A 26,013-nucleotide genomic window follows, 5' to 3' on the forward strand; every position below is an offset into this window, starting at 1 on the left:
TAATTTTTATATTAATGAGAGAGAACGTTTTTTAAAAATGAAAATGTGACATCTTTTGTGAGACAAATTAAAAAAAGAAAGTGTGACATCCACTATGGGACGGAGGGAGCAGTACTTTCCATGAACTTTGAAAGTGATCATAAAATCAAAACTTTTGAAAGTGTACAAATTTCCCAACCCAGCCCAAATAAAACTTTTTCGGGCTAATTATAGTAGTACATCAAAAGACGTCTCTTCGATGCCCTAATCTTTGAATTCAACGTTGAATAATATGTGTCTAATAGGATAAAATATGACTCATAAATCTATCGAGCTTGAAGAATGTCATGCTGTGAGAACTTGACACCAATAATAAAATTTGTGATTTTTAAGACTATTTTAAAGTTCTTGAAAAATACCAGAATTCGTCCAAGCCATTATCCCTTAAAATTGTACTACTCCTACATTGTACAATTGGCTAACATCTAAAAAAATTGTTATTACTATCTCAATGGGATATTTGAATGTGTAGAGTAGGATAGACGTTAGTATAGATTGTAATTGCGTGTTTAATTAATGGTGAAAACTAATTATCATGCCAAGTTCCCATATTTGAAAAAACAAGAAGGGATTAAAGCAACATGAAACAACATTTTCAGCTTCCACGGTCCCCTTCTACCTCACCAACTAGTTATTAGTTCCATCAATAACTCAAAAATCACAGTAATGATATTACACATAAAAAGGTAGACAATCTTCACACTAAACTAAGCTTTTTTTTAAAAAGAAAAAAAAAATAGGATGCATATAACTGTGTTGGAATTTGTCACAACAAACTAACAAAAGTGAGATATACCAATTTGTATTAGTAAATCCATAAAGCAATATAACAGATGAGATTAGAGATCATCATTTTGAACAAAAAAGAAAATAAAAACATTTCTAACTTTACACGCACACACACACAAACACAAACATAAGCCTCTTCATTGTGAAAGTTTCTCCATTTCTCCTTTTCAGACAGAAGCCATAGTTTCAGACAGCAAACTTCGTGAAAATTAAGGAGGTCCAAATTTAAAATTTTTTGTGTTTTGAGCTTCACTTCACATCCAAAAACTCAGTTTCTTCTTTCCTTTTTTTCCTGGTTTATGAAATTTTTGTTTGGGTGCGTAGAGATGGAGGCGCAGAGCGATCAATCAAGGGAGGATTCACCGCAGAGGAAAAACGGAAGAGGAAAGATTGCGATAAAGCGGATCGAAAACACGACGAATCGTCAGGTGACATTCTGCAAACGCCGCAACGGACTGCTGAAGAAAGCCTATGAACTGTCTGTGCTCTGCGATGCCGAGGTTGCTTTAGTCGTCTTCTCCACCAGAGGCCGCCTCTATGAGTATGCTAACAACAGGTATTTTATTTTTAAATTAATTCTTTATTTTTAGATTTTTTTAAAAATGGATCTAACAACAGGTTGCTCTATTCTTGTACTGTCAAAATATGTTTTAGATTTTCTTGAGAGCTTGTGATCTGGAATGGAAAATTTGGGAATTGAACATTTGGATCACCTTCAAATATTCTTTCTCTCACTTCTTCTCTCTATCTTGGCAAGCTGTCAAGTTGTGATTTGTCCTTTCTTTTGATCCCTTTAATGCTGCTCTCTTGTAATTGGACATCAGTCTTTGCATCAATGAGGTAAAGATCAAACAAGGGAATCTGCAGAAAAGATTTCAACAGCTAGCCATATATGTGCAACCTTATTTAGGGCTTTCTCTCACTTCCATGTCCCATAACCACAAAATTAACAGATGTTTATGGCTGATTAAGGCGGAAACTCTTTAATATTAAGATTTATATTTATTCTAATTGGGTTTCCGATTTCCAATAGCACTTTGCATAGAACGTTGCCCTAATTAGGGTTTCTTATATCTTTGGAATTTCCATGAGCCTTTTGATTTATCTATTACATCTTACATTTTTTAGAGGTTATGGAAAATTTTGGATATGTGTGGGTGGGAAGAATATTTTGTAACGTCATACACGATTTTCTTTGCTCTTGATTTCTGACAAGAGAAAGTAACATGACCGAAATTTGTTTTATTTTATTTTCTCTTTTCTGAAATAGGGTAAACAGAATCCATTTTCTTTGTGCTATACTCCAATTCAAGGCTTTCACAAACATTCTCAAACTGTTGGATCTAAAAAAAAGGAAAGAATTACGGAAGGGGGAGAACAAGCAAAGCCACACTAGTATTTTTTTCAAAAAAAGAGCTACTCTCTTCATTTGATAGAGGAAGCATAGCATCTCTATTATAATCTTCTTTTTAGTTCTATACAAAATTGAGGGCTCTAAAAGAATTTAGAATTCATTTGGGGTTGAAAAGTTGTGTTCTTGATATATGGGCCAATCATATCGCTAGGTTGAGTGCCAGCTCATAACCTCGACGAAATTAAGGTAGCAGAAGACTCAGAAATTGGTGCATTTATACTAAATTGAATCTTGTCACAGTGACATTATGATTTGACAAAATCAATCACTTTTTACATCTTGGCTTTGTCTGTTGGTTTTTAACTGGACAAAAAACATGGGTTTTAATCAGTAATAGTGCAAAGTCTTCGACTATAGTGTACATAGAAGAAGGAACAGGAAAGGGGTAAGGAAAGGGGTTGAGTGTTATATACATGTACTTGATAATATTATGCAAACATTCGGATGTTGGAATTGGCAATTGATATAATAAGTGTGCAGTGTGAAAGCTACCATTGAGAGGTACAAGAAAGCTTCCTCGGATTCCTCAAATAATGGTTCGATCTCTGAAGCTAACAGTCAGGTAAAGATTCAATCTTTTCACACCACATATCTATTTGATGTTGATTTTTAAGTCAAATATGATAACCCTGATTTTCATTTTCTAAGCAAACAACAAAATGTTACTCTATGTTTCCAGTACTACCAGCAAGAATCATCCAAGTTGCGCACCCAAATCAATAATTTGCAGAACCAAAACAGGTAACAATAGTTTCTCATACCCAACTATAATGTACAGCATTATTAATAATGTTATGTGACAATTTTATCCAATTGATTTTCATCTAAAAGGATATTTTAGTTTAAGACAATATCAATGAAATAATTACGTTTATTCAGTCATGAAATTCGATTTTCCTGTTAATGTCTTTACTATATAAAACAGTGGAGAAATATACTAGTAATTGTTTGTTATACATGATTTTAACATAAGTAGCTTAATTTTATTCCAAATGAATACCACAAGTTTAAATAGATTATAGTTATCAAAGATTATCATTATACTAATACAAATTTCCTCGCACCTGATTGAACCATAATCGTGGCTGTGGTCTGGTTATGTATCGCTCTACTAGACCAAAGACGTCGTTACCTTCTTGGAGTCAGTTTTACCCAATTGCGACCATATATATAATAATTTTCCACCTTTTGGTTCAGGCAAGTGCTTGGAGAGGCATTAGGAGCTTTGTCACTCAGGGATCTCAAGAACCTCGAGACTAAGGTCGAAAAAGGGATTGGCAAAATCCGGACCAAAAAGGTTCCTAAACTGCACTGCTCTATTACAAATAATTTGATGTTACAACATTTGATTCCACCTATTAAAACATGTCTTGTTACCATCTCTCTCAGAATGAATTGCTGTATGCAGAAATTGAGTACTTGCAGAAAAGGGTAAGTAATTAACTTAATTGTTCATTTACATGCCATTTCATTCTTTCTGCATAATCTATGGTAATCTAATCACAATTCTTCTTCATCAAATTAAAATTTGGCAGCAGGAGATTGAGTTACATCACAACAACCAGTGCCTTAGAGCAAAGGTTAGTACTAATATTTAGGAAGCTGGTCTCTCTCTCTTTCTCTAAGCATGTCTTAATTTGAGTTGTGTGTGAAAATATGTGTAGATTGCTGAGAGCAGTAGGGCCCAGGAGTACATGAATTTGATGCCAGGGAGTGGTGGTTTTGAGTTTGTTGGACCACAGGCTTATGATGCTCCAAACTTTCTTCAAGTCATGGGGCTCCACCCCAATGAAGATTACCCCAAGCAGGAAGAACCACAGCTTCAGTTAATGTAAGACCACTCATGTCTGTTGCCATCACTCTTGTTTTTCAACACTTTGCTTTCATAGAAGCAACTTACTCATGATAATCTACTAATACTCTTAACTTCCAACTTTGTTACTTGATGCTTTAGGATATATCTAAGTAGATTTGTAGCTTATTAGTAGTTTACTAAATAAAGTGACACATTGATATTATTCTTCAACTTTCATTCAAATATCATCTTGCCTTACTAATGGTGATACAATTAAGGATTTTGGTACCATATAAATATGGCCACTCTAAATCTATCATACCAAACACACTTAACAAATTTGCAATTCATTACTGGTGAGGGTTTGAATATCAAAGGGAGAAGCATCGGAAGGCGAGCTAGCCGTTTTGCCAAGGCAGCGGCTGCAGCCTCCGTGGGATGGTACCCATCAAAGTAGATGAAATCTGCTCTGTCAGGACAAGTCACACCTTGTGGAATGCATATGCCTCCTGGAGCCGTCGTGCGGAATTCCGAATTCGGATACCTGAAACCTGAAATTTAAATAGATCAAAGTAAAACACATATCAGTATATAAGAAACATTTCAAAATTCAATCAGAAATGAATTAATTTAAATGGGAGATGTTTGTTTGTTGCCATTGCTTGAAATCTCAGAAGCTGCAATCCCATATGTGTCAATATATGTAAACTTGGCACCAGCTAAATCTTGATTTAGAACAGTGACTAGCGCTTTTAGCTTCGTGTTAAAAACACCCGACGTCATATGTGTTGCTGGCATCGTAAAATATATCAGTTTTTAATCAATATTAGTTCTCGATTCATGAATATCAGTTTCTGACTTAATATATCAGTAATTGGTAGTATATTTATGATGCTAACTAATACTCCCCCATCCATCCCTGAAGAGTATACACTATTTATTTTTTCGTCCGTCCCCAAAGAGTATGAACATTCCAATTTTAGAAATTCTCTTCTCTCTAACAAGGTGAAACTCATTCTTCACTAACAATATTTTTAAAAACTTTCTCTATCTCTCTCTTTTACTTTACCAATAATGCATTAAAACTCGTGCCGAACCCAAAATTCATATTCTTTGGGGACGGAGGGAGTATTAATATATTAGGAAACTGGTAGTATAATTTTCAGTTCTTAAATTTTTTATTTTAAAAGGTCATCGTTGTAACCTATATGCATATGCATAACTTTTTATATAAAAATTTTATTGAAACGGGATACCAAAACAATTAGAAAATTAATTTTGATAATACATTTGATATAGTATAGTACTCTCTCCGTTCCATGGTAATAGAGTCACTTCTTTTCGGCACAGAAATTAAGAAAGAGATGGAATATTAAAAATACTTCATATTAAGTGAAGAGATAATAAAATAGGAAAGAGAAAAAAATATTATTTTTTCCTAAATAGAGAAATGACTCTATTATAATAGAAAGTCCCAAAATGAAAAAATGATGCAATTAACTATGGAGCGGTAGGGAGTATATGTAACCTGAAAAACAAGTCGATGTTCGTTTATAGCCAAGTTTTACACATTATATCCTATTATCTTAGTGGAGCATAACAGAACTATATAGTTTTTTATATTTCTCTCTATAATAAGCATCTTATTTCGTTCTTACATTCTTTCTTTAATGATCCAAACTAATTAATAAGAAAATGCTTATACTTTCGAAAAGATTTGAAATATCTTTACCCCCTCATTCACTAAAAAAGAAAAAATACAATTGATCATGAAAATATATCTATTTAACAAGTTTTTTTAATTTTAAATTAACCCCATATGAGTGAATAAACAATTGCCGACTGGGTTGGCATCAAATCTTGTGTGTTACCTTACACGAAACCATATACTACTAGAAAACTAGAAAGTCAAGACTTGATTTTTAAATTTTGAATTCTCACGTTATTGAAAGAGTTAGTGCATAAAAGACTTTTAATATTGTATAAAAAGTTGAATTCAGCCTAATTATTTATAAAGTTTGGATAATCAATAACTGACCCTATATGGTATAATTACAATTACTGAACTTAACTCCTGCGATTTCCAATTGTCTTGACGAAATTGTGCACCAAATATCTGATGAACTATTAATATCTTCAACTCATTTATTAGTATATAAAGAAATACAAAGGGCTAAAATGATGATAAAGATAAATTAAGGTACAAGTAATGCAAAGCTAGATGAAAGTACAAAGTTAGAAACTTAGAGATCAATAATTGGATACATCTACACAAGAATTTTAACCATGTGATTAAAGGCAATCATCATTAACTTGTTGAACCTTACACCAAAAATTAATCTGTGTTGCTCATATATAATAAAACATTTCAGTTAAATTTTCCACATTACAATATTGTTAAGAAAAATTGCTCATATACAATATTGTGTATTTGATGGGCTGAATATTAAAGTTGCTTCTGGATACGATCTAACAAGTACTTAATGGGCTTAATATTTTTCTGGTTTTGAGATGAGGTCTATGATGCACATGCCCAATTAGAGGGCCCACTTAAATAGGCTTACAAAGGGATGACCAACAGCCAACAACTGCTTATGACCAATTGCTTCTAGATTTCAATCATTATGTTTTAATTTTATTTTACATTTATTAATTAAAGTCACTATAAAATTTAACTTTATAATTTTTAAAAAACGTTTAAAGTGCAATTTGTTAATTACCAACTGGTTTATCTACAGATTGAGTATAAAACTTTTAAAAAATTTTAAAATGCAGTTTTAAATTTCATTAGAGTTAATCAAATTAAAAAGAGAACACGGCGGTGGAATTCTTGAATTGCTCGACAAAAATTTTGAATCTTGTTTTTCGCGACAAGTGGAGTGGCCTCATGAATTTGCGTAAAATAATTTTCGATTAATATAAATTTTATAAATCTATTTGTATAGTAATTATTATTGAGTTTTTTTAAACCACCTACTCCATTCACCCACGTCTCATTAGTAATCAATTTTGTCATTTTTGGAGCCACCTATATTGACTCCTTAGGGACCGTTAGGTAGCTATGTTACAGATAGATAGAATAACTTATCCGGATTTAGTTGTGTGTTTGGTAGCTATGTTACAAATCTGCATGATCCGTGTTTTGTATCCGGCCCGAACAAAGCTCATTTAAAAGCCTATTTTTCAAGCAACAATGTAACTAACTATTTGCCTAGGTTACATATCTAGTCAACCTAATTAGTTTTAGAAAAATACAATTTTACCTATCAATTTTATGTATAGCCATATTTATATATACACTATATTTTATACAGATACATACTTTAATTATATTTCAATATAACAAATACTCCTAATAATTAATGTAATTAATGATATGCAATAATATAATAAAAAAACTTAAACTTTATAATTATTCATATAATTAATGTACAGTGAGAAATGCTAAATTATGGTATGCTTAGGTATTTTTAATTACATAAAATATATAATAAAAATAAAAGTAACAAATATAGTTATGGTCATATTTACTTAATTTCTCATTTTTAGCATTAATAAGATGGTATGCTTGAATATTTCTTGTATAAATAAAATTATATAATAAAAATTTTAAAATGAAATATTTAAGTTATGATTAAATTTATTATGTACTCCATTTTATATAATAAAAAATTGTATGCTTGGATATTTTTCATCGTCAACAAATTGCCAAAACCATCCAAAATTAAGGCAACATGAGGGTATTTTTATCATTAAATTAAATTAACGAGGATAATTTCGACAATTTTAATTTTTATCTTTATTTGTAACTTGTTGTGCCAAACATCTGAATAGGATAACTCACAATTATTCTTAGCTACTAAACACTCAATCAAAATAAATTAACTAATCGACTATGATAACTATCACTATTTGTATCATGTCTAGTCGAAACATAACATGGCTACCAAACGATGCTTAGTATATACGAGTATATAGTACTATCACACTAGTGAGTCACTATCCATTATTGTTAAAATGAGATTTGTATTCCACTTAAAACATTCAAATACTTTAAAAATTTTGGCGCGACCTTATATTGATTTCATTATATACACTGGTAAAGTGTGGTTGTTTATTAGGAACTTTGGAAATAACATAAGAGACAGGAAAAGAAAAAATGAGTAAACACTACAAAATAAACAGTGTTTACCGAGCACCAATGTGCTCGGTGTAAGGCCAAAAGTGCTCGGAAAATTGGGAAATACCGAGCATTTTCCGAGCAATTCAAGTGCTCGGTATTTGCTTCGTCGACATGCTGAGGAAGCACTCCTACCGTGATAGTGCTCGCCAAACTGGTCAACTGCGATCATTCCAAGCACCTTGCTGTGCTCGGAATAGTGGGCTGAATTTGCGTGTGCTCGGAAATTCGCGAGTACCTTCATATTGCCGAGCACCTTTAATTGTGCTCGGTATGTTGCCGAGCATAGTTGAAGGTGCTCGCTATTTTCCGAGCACATTTAACGGTGCTTGGTAACGTAAATAGCCTTTTTTAGAAAAAATAAGAGAGGGAAATAGAATAAATAGTGGAATTATTGTTAATGGATTTTGTTGTTCATTTCCGAAGATAGGGAATTTCTATTTTCAAGAAAGATATTAAAAAGAAAAGAAATTCTTGTTTTGGGAAACGAAGGGGAAGGAGTATAAAAAATCTTGCTAGGAAAGCCACTATGAAATGTCTAATTAGTTCTGACACTCATCTCAATAATAGTTCAATTCACATTAAGTAATAGATGAAGTGCATTTTAGATGATGGGTCGGGTCCCAAATGCATTTTTATTGATGGAACAAAATCCAAACATAACTGCATTTTTACAGCATTGAACAAACAAATGTTCAAAATCATAAAGAAAATCCTTGATCAGGAAACATCAACAAGAGGGGTAGCAGCAGCAATTGTAGTCTGCAATAATGGCGCCATAGCATCGTAGATAATCTTTGCGGACAAGGAAGTGGCAGCCTCAGTTGGATGGAATGAATCCCAGAAATAGTATTCATCTCTGTTGCTGCAAGGCGTGCTTCCCTCAACACAGTGCCCTAGCGCATCCCCCGACACCTCGCAACATGGTTTTCCGACCACCGTTATATTGCCGTACGACGGGTTGTCCGTGATTTCACTGACGTACAGGAATCTGGCATCTGGGAGGAGATTCAACGTTTTTATTAATTTCTTGAGTTTCTCGTTGAAGATCTCGACGGCCGCGTTGCTCGTCTCCACGCACCCTGTCACCGGCGAGACAGGGTACTTGGCCGTCTGCTGCGGAACGCACCCTAATTTTCCGAGTCCGTTCACGGCCACTTTCCTCCCGCCGTTCTTGTATAGCCTCTGGAATATACTATTGGCATTAATACTTGTAGGAGGGACTCATTAATTATGCACTAAAACTCGTGTTATTTTAAAAAGTTAAAAATGAGACTTATTTTCCAATTTAAATTTCTTGAAATGAGGAGAGAGAAAAGTGAACCGACAAGAAGGTGGTTAGAGTATTGTGCGATGGCGAGAGAAGCAAACTGTTTGGGAGAGTATTTAGTGGTGGAGGCGTAGTATTTGGGGAGATAGTTGCCAAGGTAGTCGTTGTTGCCCATTCCCACGTAGTATGTACAGTTGCTAAGATGTTGCAAGCTTAATTTTATGTCTCCAAACATTTCGCCCAATCTCGTAACTATGGCCTCATGATTCGACAGTTGCTCGCTCATAGTCAACACATCTCCCTTGCAAAACAAACAACCATTCAAACCAATTACTACTAGACAGACCAAAAAAAATGGAAAGGGAAAGTAATTAAAAGTGAAAGTGAGAGATGGAGTACGAAGTGTTGCCCGGATTCATCAAGAATTCCGGCTCCACCCGAGCCAAAGTTGACGCCGTTGATTCTGTCCCAATCCGTGGCGTTGGCGTATGGGGGAAGGGGTTTGTCTATCTCCAGTAGTTCAGCTGTTATATGTCAACCAAGATGACTTATTTCTAAAATGACTGATCCAACCAAAATAACTCACTATTTCTAAAATTAAAAATATTACTACTAGCTAGTAATTTCATTAAATAATAGTATTGTATAAAAATCGTAAAGGGAGTACTATTACTACTATTTATTATCATGTAGAAAATGAGTGCACAAAGAAAAGGATGGTTTAATAATAATGTACCGAGGAAATCTGCGGTATTTCGGCCGTTGGTGAATCTGCCGGTGGGGCCGGCCGGGAAATCAATGCCGTAAGGGGAGTAATTGACCTTGGCGGTTGTGTTGAGGTAATTGTTGTTGCCGTTGTCGACCAATGAATCTCCGAAAATGAAGAAACAGTGAACTTGTGATGCATTGACAACGCCACCAAATTGGAAAATTACAAGATTTAGTAGCACAAAATAGCATACATTTCTCATTATAGAATGAGGCATCATGATGATTATGATTGTGTGGCGAAACATAGATGAGGAGACTCCCTTAAATAGGATACTGATTAGACATGCACAAACCGAACGGCCCGGCGGTTAACCGCCGGTTCTGGCCCGCCAGTTCATGAACCGAAACCGGAACCGGCGGTTTGAACCGGCAGGCGGTTTCGCGGTTCAGGGTCGGGGATTTCTTGAACAGTGAACCGGCGGTTCAACCGAATTTTTTTTAAAAAATAATTTATAAAAATTGATTTTAATATTTAAAAAACAATTTTTACAAATAAATGAATACAAGAAATTCATAATAGCCCAAATATATTTGATGGACTTGCGAATTTATGAAACCATTCTTGGTTGTTTCTCTTTTATAGAGACATCCTTGAATGTTTTATGTTTCATTTTCGATGTGGGACAAAATCATTCATGCTTGTTTCTTTTTTATAGAAACATCATCGAATGTTTTATGTTTCACTTTCGATGTGAGACAAAATATGTTGAAGTATTTTCTTTTATAACTACATGTTTAGAGCATTCATTCATCTTTTTCCAATGTGGGATACAAAACTTTCTTTTGTCCTCTATTTTTCTTCATGTTTTGTATGATATATATAAACAAAATTATTATTCAAATACATTCTTGATTGATAAAAATAAAGAATTATTGAGAAATATGATTTGTATATAGAAAATATTTATTTGTATAATAATTATTGTTAGGTTTATACAATTTGTATTAGAATTATTCTTTCAATGTGTATAATCCAATACACTCTCTTCCAATTTAAATGCTCAAGTCCAATATTAAGTATTGATATTTTAAAAATCAAAAGGCTTAACTTTAAGTAGTGTTTATTAATTTTTATAAATAAAATGTATTCATTATAAATTGTAATTTTTAGTCTTATTCAAATTTATTATCAATAAAATTGTAATTTTCACCTTATTGTTTGAAATTTGTTTAAGCACATTTTATACATAATAAAGACTAAAAAGCCAAAAAAAATTACTCCGTACTTAAAGTTGGATTTGATTTTTAAAATGCCAATACTTGGATGAGAGTATATTGGATTTGATTTAATTTGGAAGAGAGTATATTGGATTATTCTCTTTTATAGTTACACATTCTTGGATGTGTTACTCTTTCTTTCAATGTGGGATAAAAGTCATTATTTGTAAGTTTATAATAGATCGTCCATCATTCTTCGTCTATATTAATACTCTATCTTCTATTATTATAATTTAACAACAAATATTATTACATAAACTATTATTCATTACTTCTTTATCATTAATGATTTACTTATGTTTATAAATTTATATATATGTTAACTAATAAATAATATTATACACGTTGAAATAATAATTCTTATACAAATTGTATAAACCTAACAATAATTATTATACAAATAAATATTTTCTATATACAAATCATATTTCTCAATAATTCTTTATTTTTATCAATCAAGAATATATTTGAATAATAATTTTGTTTATATATATCATACAAAACATGAAGAAAAATAGAAGACAAAAGAAAGTTTTGTATCCCACATTGGAAAAAGATGAATGAATGCTCTAAACATGTAGTTATAAAAGAAAATACTTCAACATATTTTGTCTCACATCGAAAGTGAAACATAAAACATTCAAGGATGTCTCTATAAAAGAGAAACAACCAAGAATGATTTTGTCCCACATCAAAAGTGAAACATAAAACATTCAATGATGTCTCTATAAAAGAGAAACAACCAAGAATGGTTTCATAAATTTGCAAGCCAATCAAATATATATGGGCTATTATGAATTTCTTGTATTCATTTTTTGTAAAAATTGTTTTTAAATATAAAAATCATTTTTTATAAATAATTTTTTTTTAAATTTCGGTTGAACCGCCGAACCGGCCCGGAACCGGCGGTTCAGGCAAAAAACCGGCGGTTTTGAACCGCCTGGTGAACCGGCAGTTTTTTGAACCGGAACCGGAACTGCCGGGACCCTTGGCGGGCCGGTTTCGGTTTATGCATATGATGAACCGGAACCGGCGGTTTGGAACCGTTGTGCATGCCTACTACTGATGATTAGTTGAGTTAGAAAGAGGTAGGTTTCCCACGTGGTCACGGTTTCCACATGCTGATAGTATTTGTAAGAAGGAGAGGGAACTGTCCAATAAAGATATTTGTATGAATTGTGGTTAATAATGCAAGCTGAAATGGTATATTTAAAATTGGGATACACATATTTGGATTGGGTGATAATACCAAATTGAAAGGTAGGTATGTGCAAGTTTTTTGGTAGGTGAATGAAGTATCTATTTTTGTTATATGTGAAATTTTGTAATTTCTCGACATCATCAAATATAATATGCTAAGGTTCATAATTGAATTGTGTGTTGAGCACCTGAGTTACAATTTACAGTACGGCTAAAATACACACTTGTTGCGCGAACGTAGCATCAAGAAATTATTATAGATTCCATAGTACTAGTAGATTTATTTATCTATTAGGTATAGTTATTAATTAAAAATCCAATTATTAATTCTCTAACTCTTATATATCAAATTTACCGTAATTAATCTACAAATCTTTCATAATTTCCTTTTTGAAATGGCTGGAAAATCATATTCATTCTTAAACAAAAAACAATAAATATTATAGCCCCTGCTCATTAAAACAGCTATAGACAGAAACAAATATCATATCAGTACCATTCTCCCGGGCCCCACCACTACCATTGATCACATGAGACTTAAATAAACTACTCCTCTGTAGGGAACACAATATTTATAAGTTATTAAAATGATTAGGGAACAAAGTTGATTGTTAGGGCATGAATAACCACGTCCCCATTTTCGGCCCCAAGTCCCCTCCACGTCATCATTTCTCTACAGTTGCGGCCCAGGCCTCAACTCCTCTAACCCTGCAGGCCACAACTCGGGCCGCAACTAATAAATGACACTATTCACAACTCCAACCTATTTTAAACGTAAAATAAAAAATGCCGGAAATTTATAACATGGAAAATTTAATTTCGCCGAATACTGCAAAATTACAACATAGAAATTTTAAAACTGAAAATAAAATAAAATATCGTCAATGCTGGAAAACGTTGGTGCGAGTCCAAATTTCTTCGATTAGATCGGCTTGGAGGCAAGTGTGTTGTTCCTCTTGGCGCATCGCAGCTGAACGGGCCATGACATTGCGGATGTCGGGAAGAAGGCCCTGCACGGGCGGCTCGGTAACAACGTAGTCACTCCCGGTGCTGGCGAGCGGATCGTCGCTCCACAAAGTGACGTTATCTTGCTCATCCTCAACGATCATGTTATGCATTATGATACATGCATACATGATGTCGGCGATGCGTGACTGCTGCCAACCACGGGCCGCTCCGTTCACGATAGCCCTCCGTGCTTGGAGGACTCCGAATGCACGCTCGACATCTTTCCGAGCCGCCTCTTGCCTTTGGGCAAACATTGCCCTCCGATCGGTTGTCGGAGCTGTGATAGACTTCACGAACACGGGCCATCGAGGGTAGATCCCGTCTGCCAGATAATACCCCATACTATACCGACGGTGGTTGGCCGTGAACTCTACGTTCGGTGCTCGCCCGGCACACAAGTCGTTGAACAATGGAGACTCGTTCAACACATTGAGGTCGTTGTTGGACCCTGCGACACCAAAGTAGGCATGCCAGATCCACAATCTGCAATCGGCAACGGCCTCCAACACAATCGTGGGATGTGTGCCCTTGTGCCCGCTAGTGTATTGTCCTCTCCAAGCCGTTGGACAATTCTTCCACTGCCAGTGCATACAGTCGATGCTTCCAAGCATCCGCGGGAAGCACCGGACAGAATCTAGCGAGACACTCCCGTCCAGTAGGCTCGCTTACATAGAGATACTCATCGAACATATCTGATGTAGTTCCGTAAGCGAGTTGACGAATGGCAGACGTGCATTTCTGCAACGTCGATATACTTTCCCGGCCCACAGCATCGGTAGTTTGGCTGAAATACATGTCATGAGCTACAACTGCGTTGACGATGCGTAGGAACAAATTCCTCCGCATCCGGAACCGGCGACGGAACATCTGATCACTTCATCGCAGATCTCTAGAGAAATAATCCGTGAAAAGCCGCAAGGCAGCTTGTTCACGGTCTCGGTGAATATACATCCGGGTACGTGGCACACGGGTTTGTTGTTCGTTCCAAGCTTGAATAACAGCTTGGTAGCGTTCAACTTCGTTGTTGATTTCTTCTTGGATTGCCGGTAGCGCCTCTGCTAACACCCGGGACATTTGATCTTCGAATATTCTTTGACGAGGATGCATTTTTTGAATTATAGGAAGAGATTTGAAGTTGAATGTGAAGTTGAATGTATATGAAAATGGAGTAGTATTTATAAAAAAAATTGAATTAAAAAAAAAATCGGTTGCGGCCCGGCCCGAACACAAATAACCCTGGGCCTGGCCGCGTTGCGTCACGTCCTGAGCCGCGTAACCCCGTCCCATGCCAGGCCGGGAACGAGGCCCCGGGACCGGCCTAGGCCGTGCCGCTCGTCCGTGTAACGCGTGGGACTGGCTGGGACTCGCGATTTGCGACCCGGCCCGTAGCGTTATACATGCTCTTATCTTATTCTTTAGATTATTTTAATAAAAATGTCTAGTGCATAAATGAATATCATATGGTTCACAATCTTTTGAGACTAAAAGTATATTCTTTTCAAACTCTAGCCACTGACAATAAGATATATTTTTGTTAAAGTATACCGTATTAGTCCACTTCTACGTAAAAGATAAAGACAAAGATACCTTATAGTTGGATAAGAAACAGATATAGTGCGTGAGATTAATTTTTAAAATATTTTACTAGTAACTTACATAAGTATAATAATGTCGTCTGGATTAAGTGATGCCATGCTTACAATATTCTAATTTAATTTTGACTGTTACTAAAATTTGTAAAAAACTAATGTTAAATTTGGTGTATTATTCTTAAATTTCAACTTTGATGCAAAACCATTATATATTGAGTGAACTATAAAAATGGTTATTGGACTATAGATTTATCTCGCACATAGTCTCTGGACTTTAAATATATCGCCAGTAGTCCGTGGACTAAGAGTGCCCACAATGGTGGCCCTCAAGGGCCACCAAAGTTGGCCTGGCCACCAAATGTGGCTCTCCTGGGCCCTCCACAATGGTAAATAACAAGGGCCACGAAATGTGGCCCGTTCCAAAATAAAAATTAATTTGTTTGCTTTTTTTAATGATATTTTTTAATTTAACTACAATAAATTTTATTATACTATAATTTATGATATTTATACAACGAAATTTTTCTAGTTTAAAAACAACAACCCGAAAACCCATATCACTCTGCGGCGCTCCCTCTACGGTTCCAGACCTCTTCAACCAAATCAGCCTGCAGTGTTGTATGCGATATTTGGCTCCGCATATCGGTGTACCGCCGGATCAAGTATTCATTAGTACGTGGTACACCCATCTGCAGGGGCTCCATGACAATACCCGAGCTCGAACTAGCACCATCTTCCGGTGTCCATCCCTCTGCAGCAAATCCTTCGTCAGCTATTATCATATTGTGCAATATGATACATGCAGTCATGATGTCTGAGACATCATTTTCGTGCCATTGTGGAACCGGGCACCGTATAATGGCCCATCGCGCTTGGAGGACACCAAAAGCTCGCTCAACATCCTTCCTATCACCCTCTTGTTTTTTCGCGAAGTAGGTTTGCCTCTGCCCAACGGGTTGTCGGATCGGCTTCACAAACACGGGCCAGCGAGGGTATATCCCATCTGTCAAATAGTATCTCATGTTATACTGCGTGTCGTTGGCCATGAATCTAACTTGCGGACCCTCACCCCGGCACTCGTCATTGAACAGGTGGGACGATCGTAGAACGTTGATGTCGTTGTTCGACCCAGCGACACCAAAATACGCATGCCAGATTCGCAAGCGGTAGTCAGCAACGGCTTCCAGGATCATCGTTGGATGTCGGTCTTTGAAACCAGAAGTGAACTGCCCCTTCCAAGCCACCGGGCAGTTCCTTCACTCCCAGTGCATGCAATCGATGCTCCCCAACATCCCTGGAAAATGATGTGCAGTCCCGTGCATATCAATCAGTCTCTGGCAATCATCGGTCGTTGGCTTCCGTAGATACTCCCCTTTGAAGATATCCTTAACGCCTCTACAAAACTGCCTCAACGTCTGTAGGGCAGTCGTTTCGCCCATCTGTAGGTATTCGTCGAACATGTCAGCGGGCCCGGCATAGGCAAGCTGCCTAATTGCCACCATACACTTCTGATATGTCGACAAGCCGGGTCGACCGATGGCATCATATCGCAAGTTGAAGCACTTGAACCGCTGCGCCAAACATGTCGCTATATGGACGAAGAGTTGTTGCGACATTCTGAATCGCCGACGAAAAATCTCTGGCCGATAACGGGCGTTCTCGCTGAAGTAGTCTTCCATCAACCGGCGGTCAGCCCCGGCATGGTCACGGTCGATATACCGCCTCCGCCGCCGCCTCCACCTCGTCGGCTTCACATTGCACCGCTGCAACCAGGTTTTGGAACTCCAGATTTACCGCTTCTTGGTACCGTTCATTGTCGGAATCCATATTTCAGAAGTTGAATTGAAATAGATTGGAAAGATTGGAAAGAGTGGTGTTTGAATTGGGGTAGAAAAATGGAGGAAAAATGGTGTGTACTTATAAAAAAAAAGAAGCAAAAAAAAATTATATTTTTCGGTGGTCGGGCCACGGCTCTCGGCCCGCTGCAGTGGTGGGCTGTGGTCGCGGCTCCCTCTCGGCTCTCGGCTCCCAGCCGCCCGTCGTGGCTCTCTGCAGTGGGGGCCGCGCACCCGAGCCACGGGCCACGGCTCCCCCACTGTGGACACTCAAAAAGTTTATTTCGAAATTGGTCCTTTTGGCTATTTTTGATCCGGAAATGCCCTTTTGAGCATTTGAGCAATTTCGTCTTCTCGCATTTTAATTGTTTCAATATGATATTATTTCAATCATAGTACTAAATCTGATATTATTTCAAAAATTATCTTGAAATAAAAAAACAAAGTGAAGGATGGCAAAAGGAAGAAGAAGATAATTTTGAAATAGTATTAGATTTAATACATCATTAAAATAATATTACATTGAAACAGTTAAAATATGAAAAGACGAAATTGCCCAAATGCTCAAAAGGGCATTTTCAGATAAAAAATAGCCAAAAGAACTAATTTCGAAATAAACTCTTAGTTCATAGACTACTGACGATATTTTTAAAATTTAGAGACTATGGACGAGATAAATTCATATCCAGATATCAATTTTATAGTTCACTCTTATATTTAATTAATTATATATAAGCACATTGATAAAATAATGGGCGGGTAAGCCTTTTTGATGATTTAATTCAATAATGAATCAAGGGAAGGCATACCCTAGCGTGCGTACACGTGTAATAGATGGCATTACCATAATTGTGAAAAATGTAGCATGTCACAAGATAGATTTCGAATAAGATGTACAATCACGGGTTCTGTGACTTTTGTCAGTGTCAGCTTGGCTGTATTTTTTACTTGTACTTTAATCATTGATCGAATTCAATTCCGCAAGATTTCAACTTTACAGAAATTTTAATTTTAATTTAAATTCCACACTCTATGACTCACATATAATGTGGATTTGATTATTATCGGATCAATCTACTTATAATCCAATTATTAAAGTCACAACCCAAATACTAAGAAAATTCTCAATTTTAACTTGAACTTGAACATGACTTGCATGCGACACAAATCTGTAAGCAGAACAATTTTATTCATGCTAACGAGATATGAAATCGATATCACATGACAACTACATGATAATTACTCAAGAAGATTCATGCATGTTGTGGAAGGATATAACTCATCAGCGGAGTGATCGTGGCCACAAAGGCAAGGAATGAAGGTGACACAAGATAGTAATATCACTAGGTTATTCAAACCCGACCGGAACCCAATTTGACCTAATTCAGTATATTGTGTCCTTATTGAAATGGCCCAATAATTGAAGTCTTCATGTTATTTCTTCCTCTTTGCATTGATTTTATGTATCCTAAAGATCATTTTAAAGTTTCGATAGACATTGCTCAATACATATATATATATATAGTCTACTTTTATATTTGGGCAATTGTATTAATTACCTATAAAGCTTGAAGTTCTCACTTTGTCTAAAGATGCCGTAAGATGAAGGCGAATGAAGACTGGCAGATCATTTGCATCTAAATTCTTGTTTTATTTATTGATTTTAGACGAGTTTTTGTGGTATTACATTTTGTTATTGTTCTTATTAATGCTTATGCTTTTGTGCTCTCATTTGCCATTATTTTAACTTGTATTCTCTTTGTTTTATTTAAATGATTATTTTTCTTTTTTTTTTGTTTGCATTACCAAGCCCATGGGCCTTTATCTTAATCTAATGGATCTATGAAGTCCAGTAAAGATTTGCAACTATAGTAGTCTACGTAAAAAGACAAAGACGAATAGAATAAAATTAAAAATACACAAACAAAAAAAGAAGATGAAAAATGAACTGAGACATGGACATTATATTGTATTAAATAATTCAAAGATCAAGCTTCAAATTATAAGGATAGTGGAATACGATTCTTTTCTTTTAGTGACAACAAAAATCATAGTAGGAATTAGAGTTTATTATAAGTAAATCCTAGTTCAACTTATGAACTCTTGAAAACAGCTTATAATAATGTCCCAAAACGGATTTTCATAGTTTAAGTTTAGGCAACCATCTTTTAAAAAGAAAGATAACTTTGTCATCAGTTTATGAAATCTAAAATAGAAAATAACCCAATTACATTTGGCAACTTAATTTTGGAAACATAATTATTTTGGTTCTAAATTTATTCATAGATTAATATTGTCTCGCCTCTAAAAAATAGTTCTATTTTATCATTTTAGTAAGTTTCACAAAATTAGTTCAATTCTATTTTTGGAAAGTTTTCACTACACATTATAATACTGTTGAGGTGGATTCCACTATCTATTTAATAATACTACTTCAACTATTATTTTTCGTTTTCTCTTGTACCTTACAAATTTCATACTACATCCGTTCCCAAAGAATATGCATTTTGGGTTCGACACGAGTTTTAATGCAAAATTGGTAAAGTAAGAGAGAGGTAGAAAAGAAAAGTAATTAAAGCATGTTAGTGGGGAATGAGTCCCATTTCATTAGAGAGAAAAGAGTTTCCTAAATTGGAAAATGCGCATTCTTTTGGGACGGAATAAAAAGGAAAGAGTGCATATTCTTGTGGGACGATGGAGTATTAAAACTCATTTAACCCCAACGTCACTATTTTTATAGGACGGATAAAGTACGTAACATGGTAGGGTGGTCAACTTACGAGCCGAGACCCGTCTGAGGGTGGTTAAGCAGCTAGTTCGTGGGCCATGAGGGAAATGGAGAGGCCGGTGCTTGGCCTGGACCCGTCTGAGGGTGGTTAAGCAGCTAGTTCGTGGGCCACGAGGGGCAGGAGGAGGCTAGTTCGGACGTGACCACGAGGGGCTGGAAGAGGCTGGTTCGCTTGCCAATGTATCTCAAACTCCGATGTGTGTGTAAAAAAAACATGGTAGGGTAATTGTAATTATTGGACTATATTTAGATGTTATAATACTATGACTGTGGCTGAAATCAAGTCGATATATTTTTTAAATAAAATTGGTGTTGAATTGTTCGACTTTTGTATTTATCTATCTCGAATTCGATATCACATTTACATGGAATTGGATCCCTTGCTGTGGCTCCAAGCACAGCAGGGCCTGCTGTTACACATAGCCCATTTTTTAATAACAAATTATAATATTAAAATAATATATAAAATATTAATTTTTGTTGGAATAAGGAAATTTATTAATTGGAGAGCAAGAAGGAAAGAGATGAAGTTATGGCAAGAATAATGAAGGAAATAAATTGAAGATTATGGAAGATCAAATCAAAAAGATATTTATGGAATTAGAATATATTTTCCATGTTTACTTAGAATTAGAGTCTATATATAGTTGTGTAACCATGGAGATAATAGAACATAAGTCATTCACAATGTAGTCTTTAAAGTTCTCCCCGTCTTTTACTTTCCGCAATAATATTTTATTTTCCTCATTTTATTTTTCAACATACATATAATTGACATTGTATATATGTAGTTGACATGGATTGTACATATAGTTGACATTACATGTGTGTAGTTGATATAAATTTTATATGTAGTTGACATAGATTATATATATAGTTGACATTGTTTTCGTACTCAACAACGAACATTTTCATGTCAACAACTTATATAATTTATGTCAATAATAATATTTTAGGCAATATCACAAACACCTTATCTACACAATTCACAAATTCCAGCAACACAATCGAATTAACAACGGCATCCATATATTTCACAAATTCATCTACAAGTTCAAAGCGGGACCCACAAACCAGAAGAGAATCCATCCCCCAATCACGATGAAGATGGAAGTGTAGGCGAATTTGTGAGCCAAAACAGCAGTCCTTTCTCGCCGACATACAACCCCACCGCCTTCTCACTCAAGCTCATCGATTCCCAATCCTTCGACGCTTGTTTTTTCGCTACCGCTCTGCCTCCGCCGCCGTCGCCTTCCTCCTCTGCCTTGAGCTGCATTTGAATCGGATTTCTATGGTCTCTGCCTTCCAATTTAAATTTCAATCAATAATGCTAAACAACTCTAAACGAAGCCAAAAATCGCAAGACCCTCGGCGTTGCAACCAGCGATCAGAATCTGACGGTGGTCGGACACCAACAACTCAGATCCATCACCTTTTTCACGCGCTGCTCTCTCCTCTCCGCCCTCTCCTGAAGCCCCAACGTATTTCAGCAGAAATCGAATTCATAAGAAAACAAATCCAGATTTGATTTAATACACTAAAATCGAAGCAATATACTTAAAATTTGAATCAATTGCTGAACCTGAAGAAGTCGGAACCACCACTGATGTAGAACGCCGATTCTCTTCGATCGGTGCTTCAACCGATTCAGCTACAATCGGTGCTTCAACCGATTCAGCTACGATCGGTGCTTCAGCCGCTTATATTTGAATCGCCATTGTAGAAATTTATGAAGTCGACTTTGAAGCGCTGATGAAGGTTTTCGATTTGAATTTTGAAGATCAACAAATTTGTGTTTGCACAAAAAATATTTCACCGAGAGTTTTAGAGAGGGTTTTAGAAAATGATTTCAAATCTAATTTTATTTTTTCCACCATTTGATTAATGAAATGACACTTATACCCCGTGTTGACATAATGTGATAGCTGTTGACATTTGATGTGCAAGCTATTGATGATAATACCCTCGAGTTGACATAATCTACTTGCAGTTGACATTTCGAAAATGTTGTGGATGAGTGGTTGAAAATGTATCTCAATCCTCAATTAAGCTAAAATCTCAACCCAACAGGACCCTCTATATATACTCCCTCCGTCCCAAGTTACTTGAGTCGTATTCATTTTTGGGTTGTCCCAAGTTACTTGAGTCATTTTTATTTTTGGCTAAAAACAAAACATCTAATCTCACATAATTTAGTCTCTTCTTTTCCTTTACTCTCTCTTCTTTTCTTACTTTATTCTCTCCTCTACTTTATTTAACTCACTAAACACAACTTTCTTAAATCTCGTACCGAAAAGAAAAGTCTCAAGTAACGTGGGACTGAGGGAGTATATCATAACACAAAACTATAAAAAGATTACATTATATTGAAGCATAAATTACCAATATCACATATGAACTCAATAAATGCAGACAACATATAGTATATATATTTGTTGAGACTTGAGAGGTATCAGAGTTGAGCCAAGCGGCTAATATCAAAGGGATGAGCATCAGAAGCCTTCTCAGCTCTGTAGGCTCTCCTTCCGACGACCGTATTCGCAGCTTCCGTGGGATGAAACGCGTCCCAAAACAAGTACTCGTCTCTGTTCTGGCACGAAGGCTGCATCGGCAGGCATGTTATCTGCCCGTTGTTCCTCCCCACGCCGCAGCAACCAGCATTCGTCACTCTAAACCCGAAAGCCGAAGGGTTGTTGATCAGATCTTGGAAAACCCCGTAGGCATCGATGTAGATGAACCTCGCGTCTGGAGTGTTGCCGTTGAATTCATCCACTAGCCCTCTCAGCCTGCTGTTGAATATCTGGTTTGCGTTGTTGATCCTCGCCACGCATGTCCGCCCGTCCGGGCTGTTCTGCGCCAGCGCGTTCGGGCTGCACCCGATCTGCCCTACTCCCAGCAGGACGAACTTCCTGGCTCCGAAATTGTACAAAACCTGCAATCCCCCAAACAATAATGAAAAATTAGGTTACGAAAATAGGGATAATAGTCATTTAAATTACCAAGTTAGGTCCTGAAACTGAAAATTAAATTACGAATTTTCAATATTTGGACGATGTTTATAATGACGTTGTTTAATTTAAATACTCCATCTGTATATCTCATTTTTCCATTTTTGTCTATCTACCATTTTATGTTAATACTAGTATTTAAAAATTAAGTCAACCATTCCACAGACTCATTTCGGAGTACTATATGAAAGTGATATTATATTGCACTAACATTTCACAATTATAGTATTACTTTAATACTCGAACCGATTCAAACTAAGAAACCTGCTGTCGGACTGAGAAAATGATAAAATAAGAAGAAAATAAAATATAAATAAAATACAGCACTTATTTTATTAAAACGGTGTCGTTGAGCGTCACCAAAAGACAGAGGCAATTGAAACAAATGAAATTTGATTTTCTAACATTATGAGACTAAATGCAATTGACTAAATTATTTTTGCGATTTAAATAGCTATTATTCCAAAAAATAAATTCGTGTACGGAGAGATCTACTTACCCTTAATTGGTCTGTGTATTGTCGGATAAGTACGTCGGCGTACTGCTCCGTGGAGTACTGGCGGCTGGTGGTATAATACTGAGGCATGAAGTAGTTGTTGAGGTAATCATTGCTGCCTACTCCGATTGAGTAGATGCACTTGCTCAGGTAATTCGCGGCGGAGTCCTCGTCGCCGATTATGTCCACTATTTGCGAGACTGTGTTCTTGTAATTGTTTACTTGGCCGGTGAAGTCAATTCGAGCCCCCTATAATTCAAGAAACAAAAAAAAAACACTTTGTTTTAGTCTATGAATGTTGCTACTTGATAATGTAAGAAAAAAACATCGACAGATGCCTACTAGTTGCTGGCCGGTTTCTTCTCGGATTCCGGCAGCTGCCGATGCGTAGTTCACTCCCCTCAGTATCTGCTGGCCTCGAGCCTGAGCGTAAGGTGGAATGTAGTCATCAAACCCTAGCAGCTCAGCTGTCACAATGAACCATTTTTAGACTATAAACAAATTAATGAAAAAATTTTAGTTTAAGAAGTTTAACTAATTACATGGTCATATATGGAGTACTTACCAATGACATCTACTGTAGTTTTACCATTGGAGAACCGGCCGGTTGGGCCATCGGGGAAATCAATGCCGTAAGGCAAGTAGTTAGCCCTGGCCAAGGACTGAATGTTGTTGTTGTTTCCGTTATCAACCAATGAGTCACCAAATATGAAGTAACCCGGAACTTGGGGCTCTGCTGTCACCGCCACCACGGCCACTGCTGCTACCACGCACAACGCCAACCATCTCCCAAGCCTACTTCCCATTATCTATATATATGTGTGAATTGAATAAAATGTTCTAAATTAAGTATGAAGCTGAAAAATGGAAGTAATTTGGATGAGGAAATAAAGAAGTAAAGGTGGAAAGGGGAGAGGCTGGTGATGTGTGTGATGGAATTAAAGGCATGGAGGCAGATATGTATATATACACATGTATATTACAAGTTGATTTAGGAAAAACCAAGTTAGTGAAGTTGACTTATGTGTTGGTTATTATGCATAAGGATATGGGAGTTGGATAGGAGCATTGATTTCACGCGGATATAATGTGATACAGTTAGCATAAAGCTAATGGGGCATACCTGTTCTTCATATCCATGGCAATGCATTACTCTCATCATCCTACTTAATTTTAAAATTTCACCCATGTGATTCTAGTTTCATTTTCATTCATGTATGATTTACTATTACTAATTAAATGTAAATTGGATGAGAGGGTATCTTCAATAAATCAACGAGTGTGACTTGGGGCTCTAGCCATACTTTGTCATAGAAATTTAGAATCATGGAGAAAAAGTGCAATTATGATTTTAGAGGGTACCACAAGATTAAGTGGTGAAATATGCATAGAACGGTTGAAAACTGAAACTCGAACATGTAAGGGTTAGGTAGAGTGCAACTACTACATTTAATGTTGAGACCAATTCAAATAGATTATTGAACAGTACTAGCTAGTTCATGATAAAGTTGAGTTCTTCCACTGCACAATTATTGAGACCTTAGTCTTATATATAGTATATTCCCAACCGACGAGCTATTAGAATTATACTAACAATTGTGTCATTGTGTGTGTGTGAGAGAGAGAGGTCATGATGAAGAAAGTCTGCTCTACATATGCAATTTAGATTAAATTGGTAGATGGAGTTTATTGCATAGAGAAAGCTATTTAACAACAAGTATATTAATGTAATATGCACATTGATGATAGAAGGATGAGACAATCAATGTAATTGAATAAGATGGCATTTATTTATGGTGTCTCAGTTAATATGGCAGTTGAAGAAACAGCGGCAAGGACCACCACCACTTTGGGCCTACTCCCAAAATATGATTTCTTCTTCTTCCCATCACTTTGATTGGCATCCTACATTGCCAATGCCAAAGTCTCTACAACCAGGCCCCGGCTGGTGAGCATTGACAGGATTGAAACGAGAACATTTGGAACGTTGGAATTGTGCCCGATCTAGCAGGCTGATCAGGTCTTACGAATGACATAATATGGTTTCATTTTGTTAAATTAAACTTTATAGATACAATAAACGTTCTGATTAGATGATCGTGGAATATTTGCTTTTTTAAAACCGAATGCAGATTAAAGCCATCAAGCCTGCCTTGCCTAGAGTAACACAAAAACAAAAATCAGTTGATCATACAGTCTTCATAAATAATATAAATGGAACACCTGCCTAAAGACTTGTGATATTGCCACATCATATATAAGCTTTATTTGTACAAATAGGCTCGATGATGATATAAGATCATCTATGACTAGTCTAGCTAGGTCATATTTATTGAAAGTTTAATAATTTAAAGGTAATTAGCTTAGGGGGACATACATCTCAAGGCATGTTCACCTTCTCTCATATGGAACAAATAGAAACATTAAACAAATGTGGATCTGATTTATCTGCATGGGGCCCACATAAATGAAACTAGAAACAGGCGTTCAGTGTTCTAGATTTAAACACAGTTTTGGTTGCAAACAATTTATTTATTTATTCCGTTTTACATCTTCTGACAAAAATGATCCACTAAAATTTTAAAATTCTCAAATATCTAGAGGGAGGGA

The 26,013-nt window shown here is 36.0% G+C and overlaps 3 protein-coding genes across 4 annotated transcripts; 1 reads left to right on the plus strand and 2 right to left on the minus strand.

The window, feature by feature from the left end:
• Window positions 1-847: 847 nt before the first annotated feature.
• Window positions 848-4,260, plus strand: LOC121742355 (floral homeotic protein AGAMOUS-like). 2 transcript variants are annotated; one of them, XM_042135473.1, is made up of 8 exons: window positions 848-1,045; window positions 1,153-1,384; window positions 2,723-2,804; window positions 2,922-2,983; window positions 3,440-3,539; window positions 3,632-3,673; window positions 3,781-3,822; window positions 3,907-4,260. In XM_042135473.1, exons 2-8 carry the CDS (start codon window positions 1,155-1,157, stop codon window positions 4,075-4,077), a joined length of 729 nt encoding a protein of 242 aa, XP_041991407.1. In that variant the 5' UTR covers window positions 848-1,045; window positions 1,153-1,154; the 3' UTR covers window positions 4,078-4,260. The 2 variants fall into 2 exon arrangements, with proteins under 2 accessions (XP_041991407.1, XP_041991406.1); XM_042135472.1 differs by having other exon boundaries at window positions 849-1,045; window positions 3,778-3,822.
• Window positions 4,261-8,819: 4,559 nt separating this feature from the next.
• LOC121742354 (GDSL esterase/lipase At1g29670-like) lies at window positions 8,820-10,499 on the minus strand. Its single transcript, XM_042135471.1, has 4 exons — window positions 10,224-10,499; window positions 9,887-10,011; window positions 9,546-9,788; window positions 8,820-9,402 (listed from the first exon to the last, which is right to left on the minus strand). Exons 1-4 carry the CDS (start codon window positions 10,474-10,476, stop codon window positions 8,938-8,940), a joined length of 1,086 nt encoding a protein of 361 aa, XP_041991405.1. The 5' UTR covers window positions 10,477-10,499; the 3' UTR covers window positions 8,820-8,937.
• Window positions 10,500-22,245: 11,746 nt separating this feature from the next.
• Window positions 22,246-24,371, minus strand: LOC121742741 (GDSL esterase/lipase At5g45670-like). Its single transcript, XM_042135983.1, has 4 exons — window positions 23,969-24,371; window positions 23,746-23,870; window positions 23,407-23,652; window positions 22,246-22,831 (listed from the first exon to the last, which is right to left on the minus strand). The coding sequence occupies exons 1-4, from the start codon at window positions 24,207-24,209 to the stop codon at window positions 22,352-22,354; spliced, it is 1,092 nt and encodes a 363-aa protein (XP_041991917.1). The 5' UTR covers window positions 24,210-24,371; the 3' UTR covers window positions 22,246-22,351.
• Between the last annotated feature and the right edge of the window lie 1,642 nt (window positions 24,372-26,013).

The sequence above is a fragment of the Salvia splendens genome, chromosome 7, assembly GCF_004379255.2.
Source record: "Salvia splendens isolate huo1 chromosome 7, SspV2, whole genome shotgun sequence".
Lineage (NCBI taxonomy): Eukaryota > Viridiplantae > Streptophyta > Magnoliopsida > Lamiales > Lamiaceae > Salvia > Salvia splendens.

Excerpts from the sequence above, each read along its gene's own strand:
- LOC121742355 (XM_042135472.1), top strand. The coding sequence starts at position 1,155 with ATGGAGGCGCAGAGCGATCAATCAAGGGAGGATTCACCGCAGAGGAAA. Across the intron at positions 1,385-2,722 it reads TATGAGTATGCTAACAACAG|TGTGAAAGCTACCATTGAGA; the intron begins GTATTTTATTTT and ends ATAAGTGTGCAG. Across the intron at positions 3,823-3,906 it reads ACCAGTGCCTTAGAGCAAAG|ATTGCTGAGAGCAGTAGGGC; the intron begins GTTAGTACTAAT and ends AAATATGTGTAG.
- LOC121742354 (XM_042135471.1), bottom strand. The coding sequence starts at position 10,476 with ATGATGCCTCATTCTATAATGAGAAATGTATGCTATTTTGTGCTACTA. Across the intron at positions 10,012-10,223 it reads AAATACCGCAGATTTCCTCG|CTGAACTACTGGAGATAGAC; the intron begins GTACATTATTAT and ends GACATATAACAG. Across the intron at positions 9,403-9,545 it reads AATACTCTAACCACCTTCTT|AGGCTATACAAGAACGGCGG; the intron begins GTCGGTTCACTT and ends AGTATATTCCAG.
- LOC121742741 (XM_042135983.1), bottom strand. The coding sequence starts at position 24,209 with ATGGGAAGTAGGCTTGGGAGATGGTTGGCGTTGTGCGTGGTAGCAGCA. Across the intron at positions 23,871-23,968 it reads AACTACAGTAGATGTCATTG|CTGAGCTGCTAGGGTTTGAT; the intron begins GTAAGTACTCCA and ends TCATTGTGACAG. Across the intron at positions 22,832-23,406 it reads AATACACAGACCAATTAAGG|GTTTTGTACAATTTCGGAGC; the intron begins GTAAGTAGATCT and ends GGGGGATTGCAG.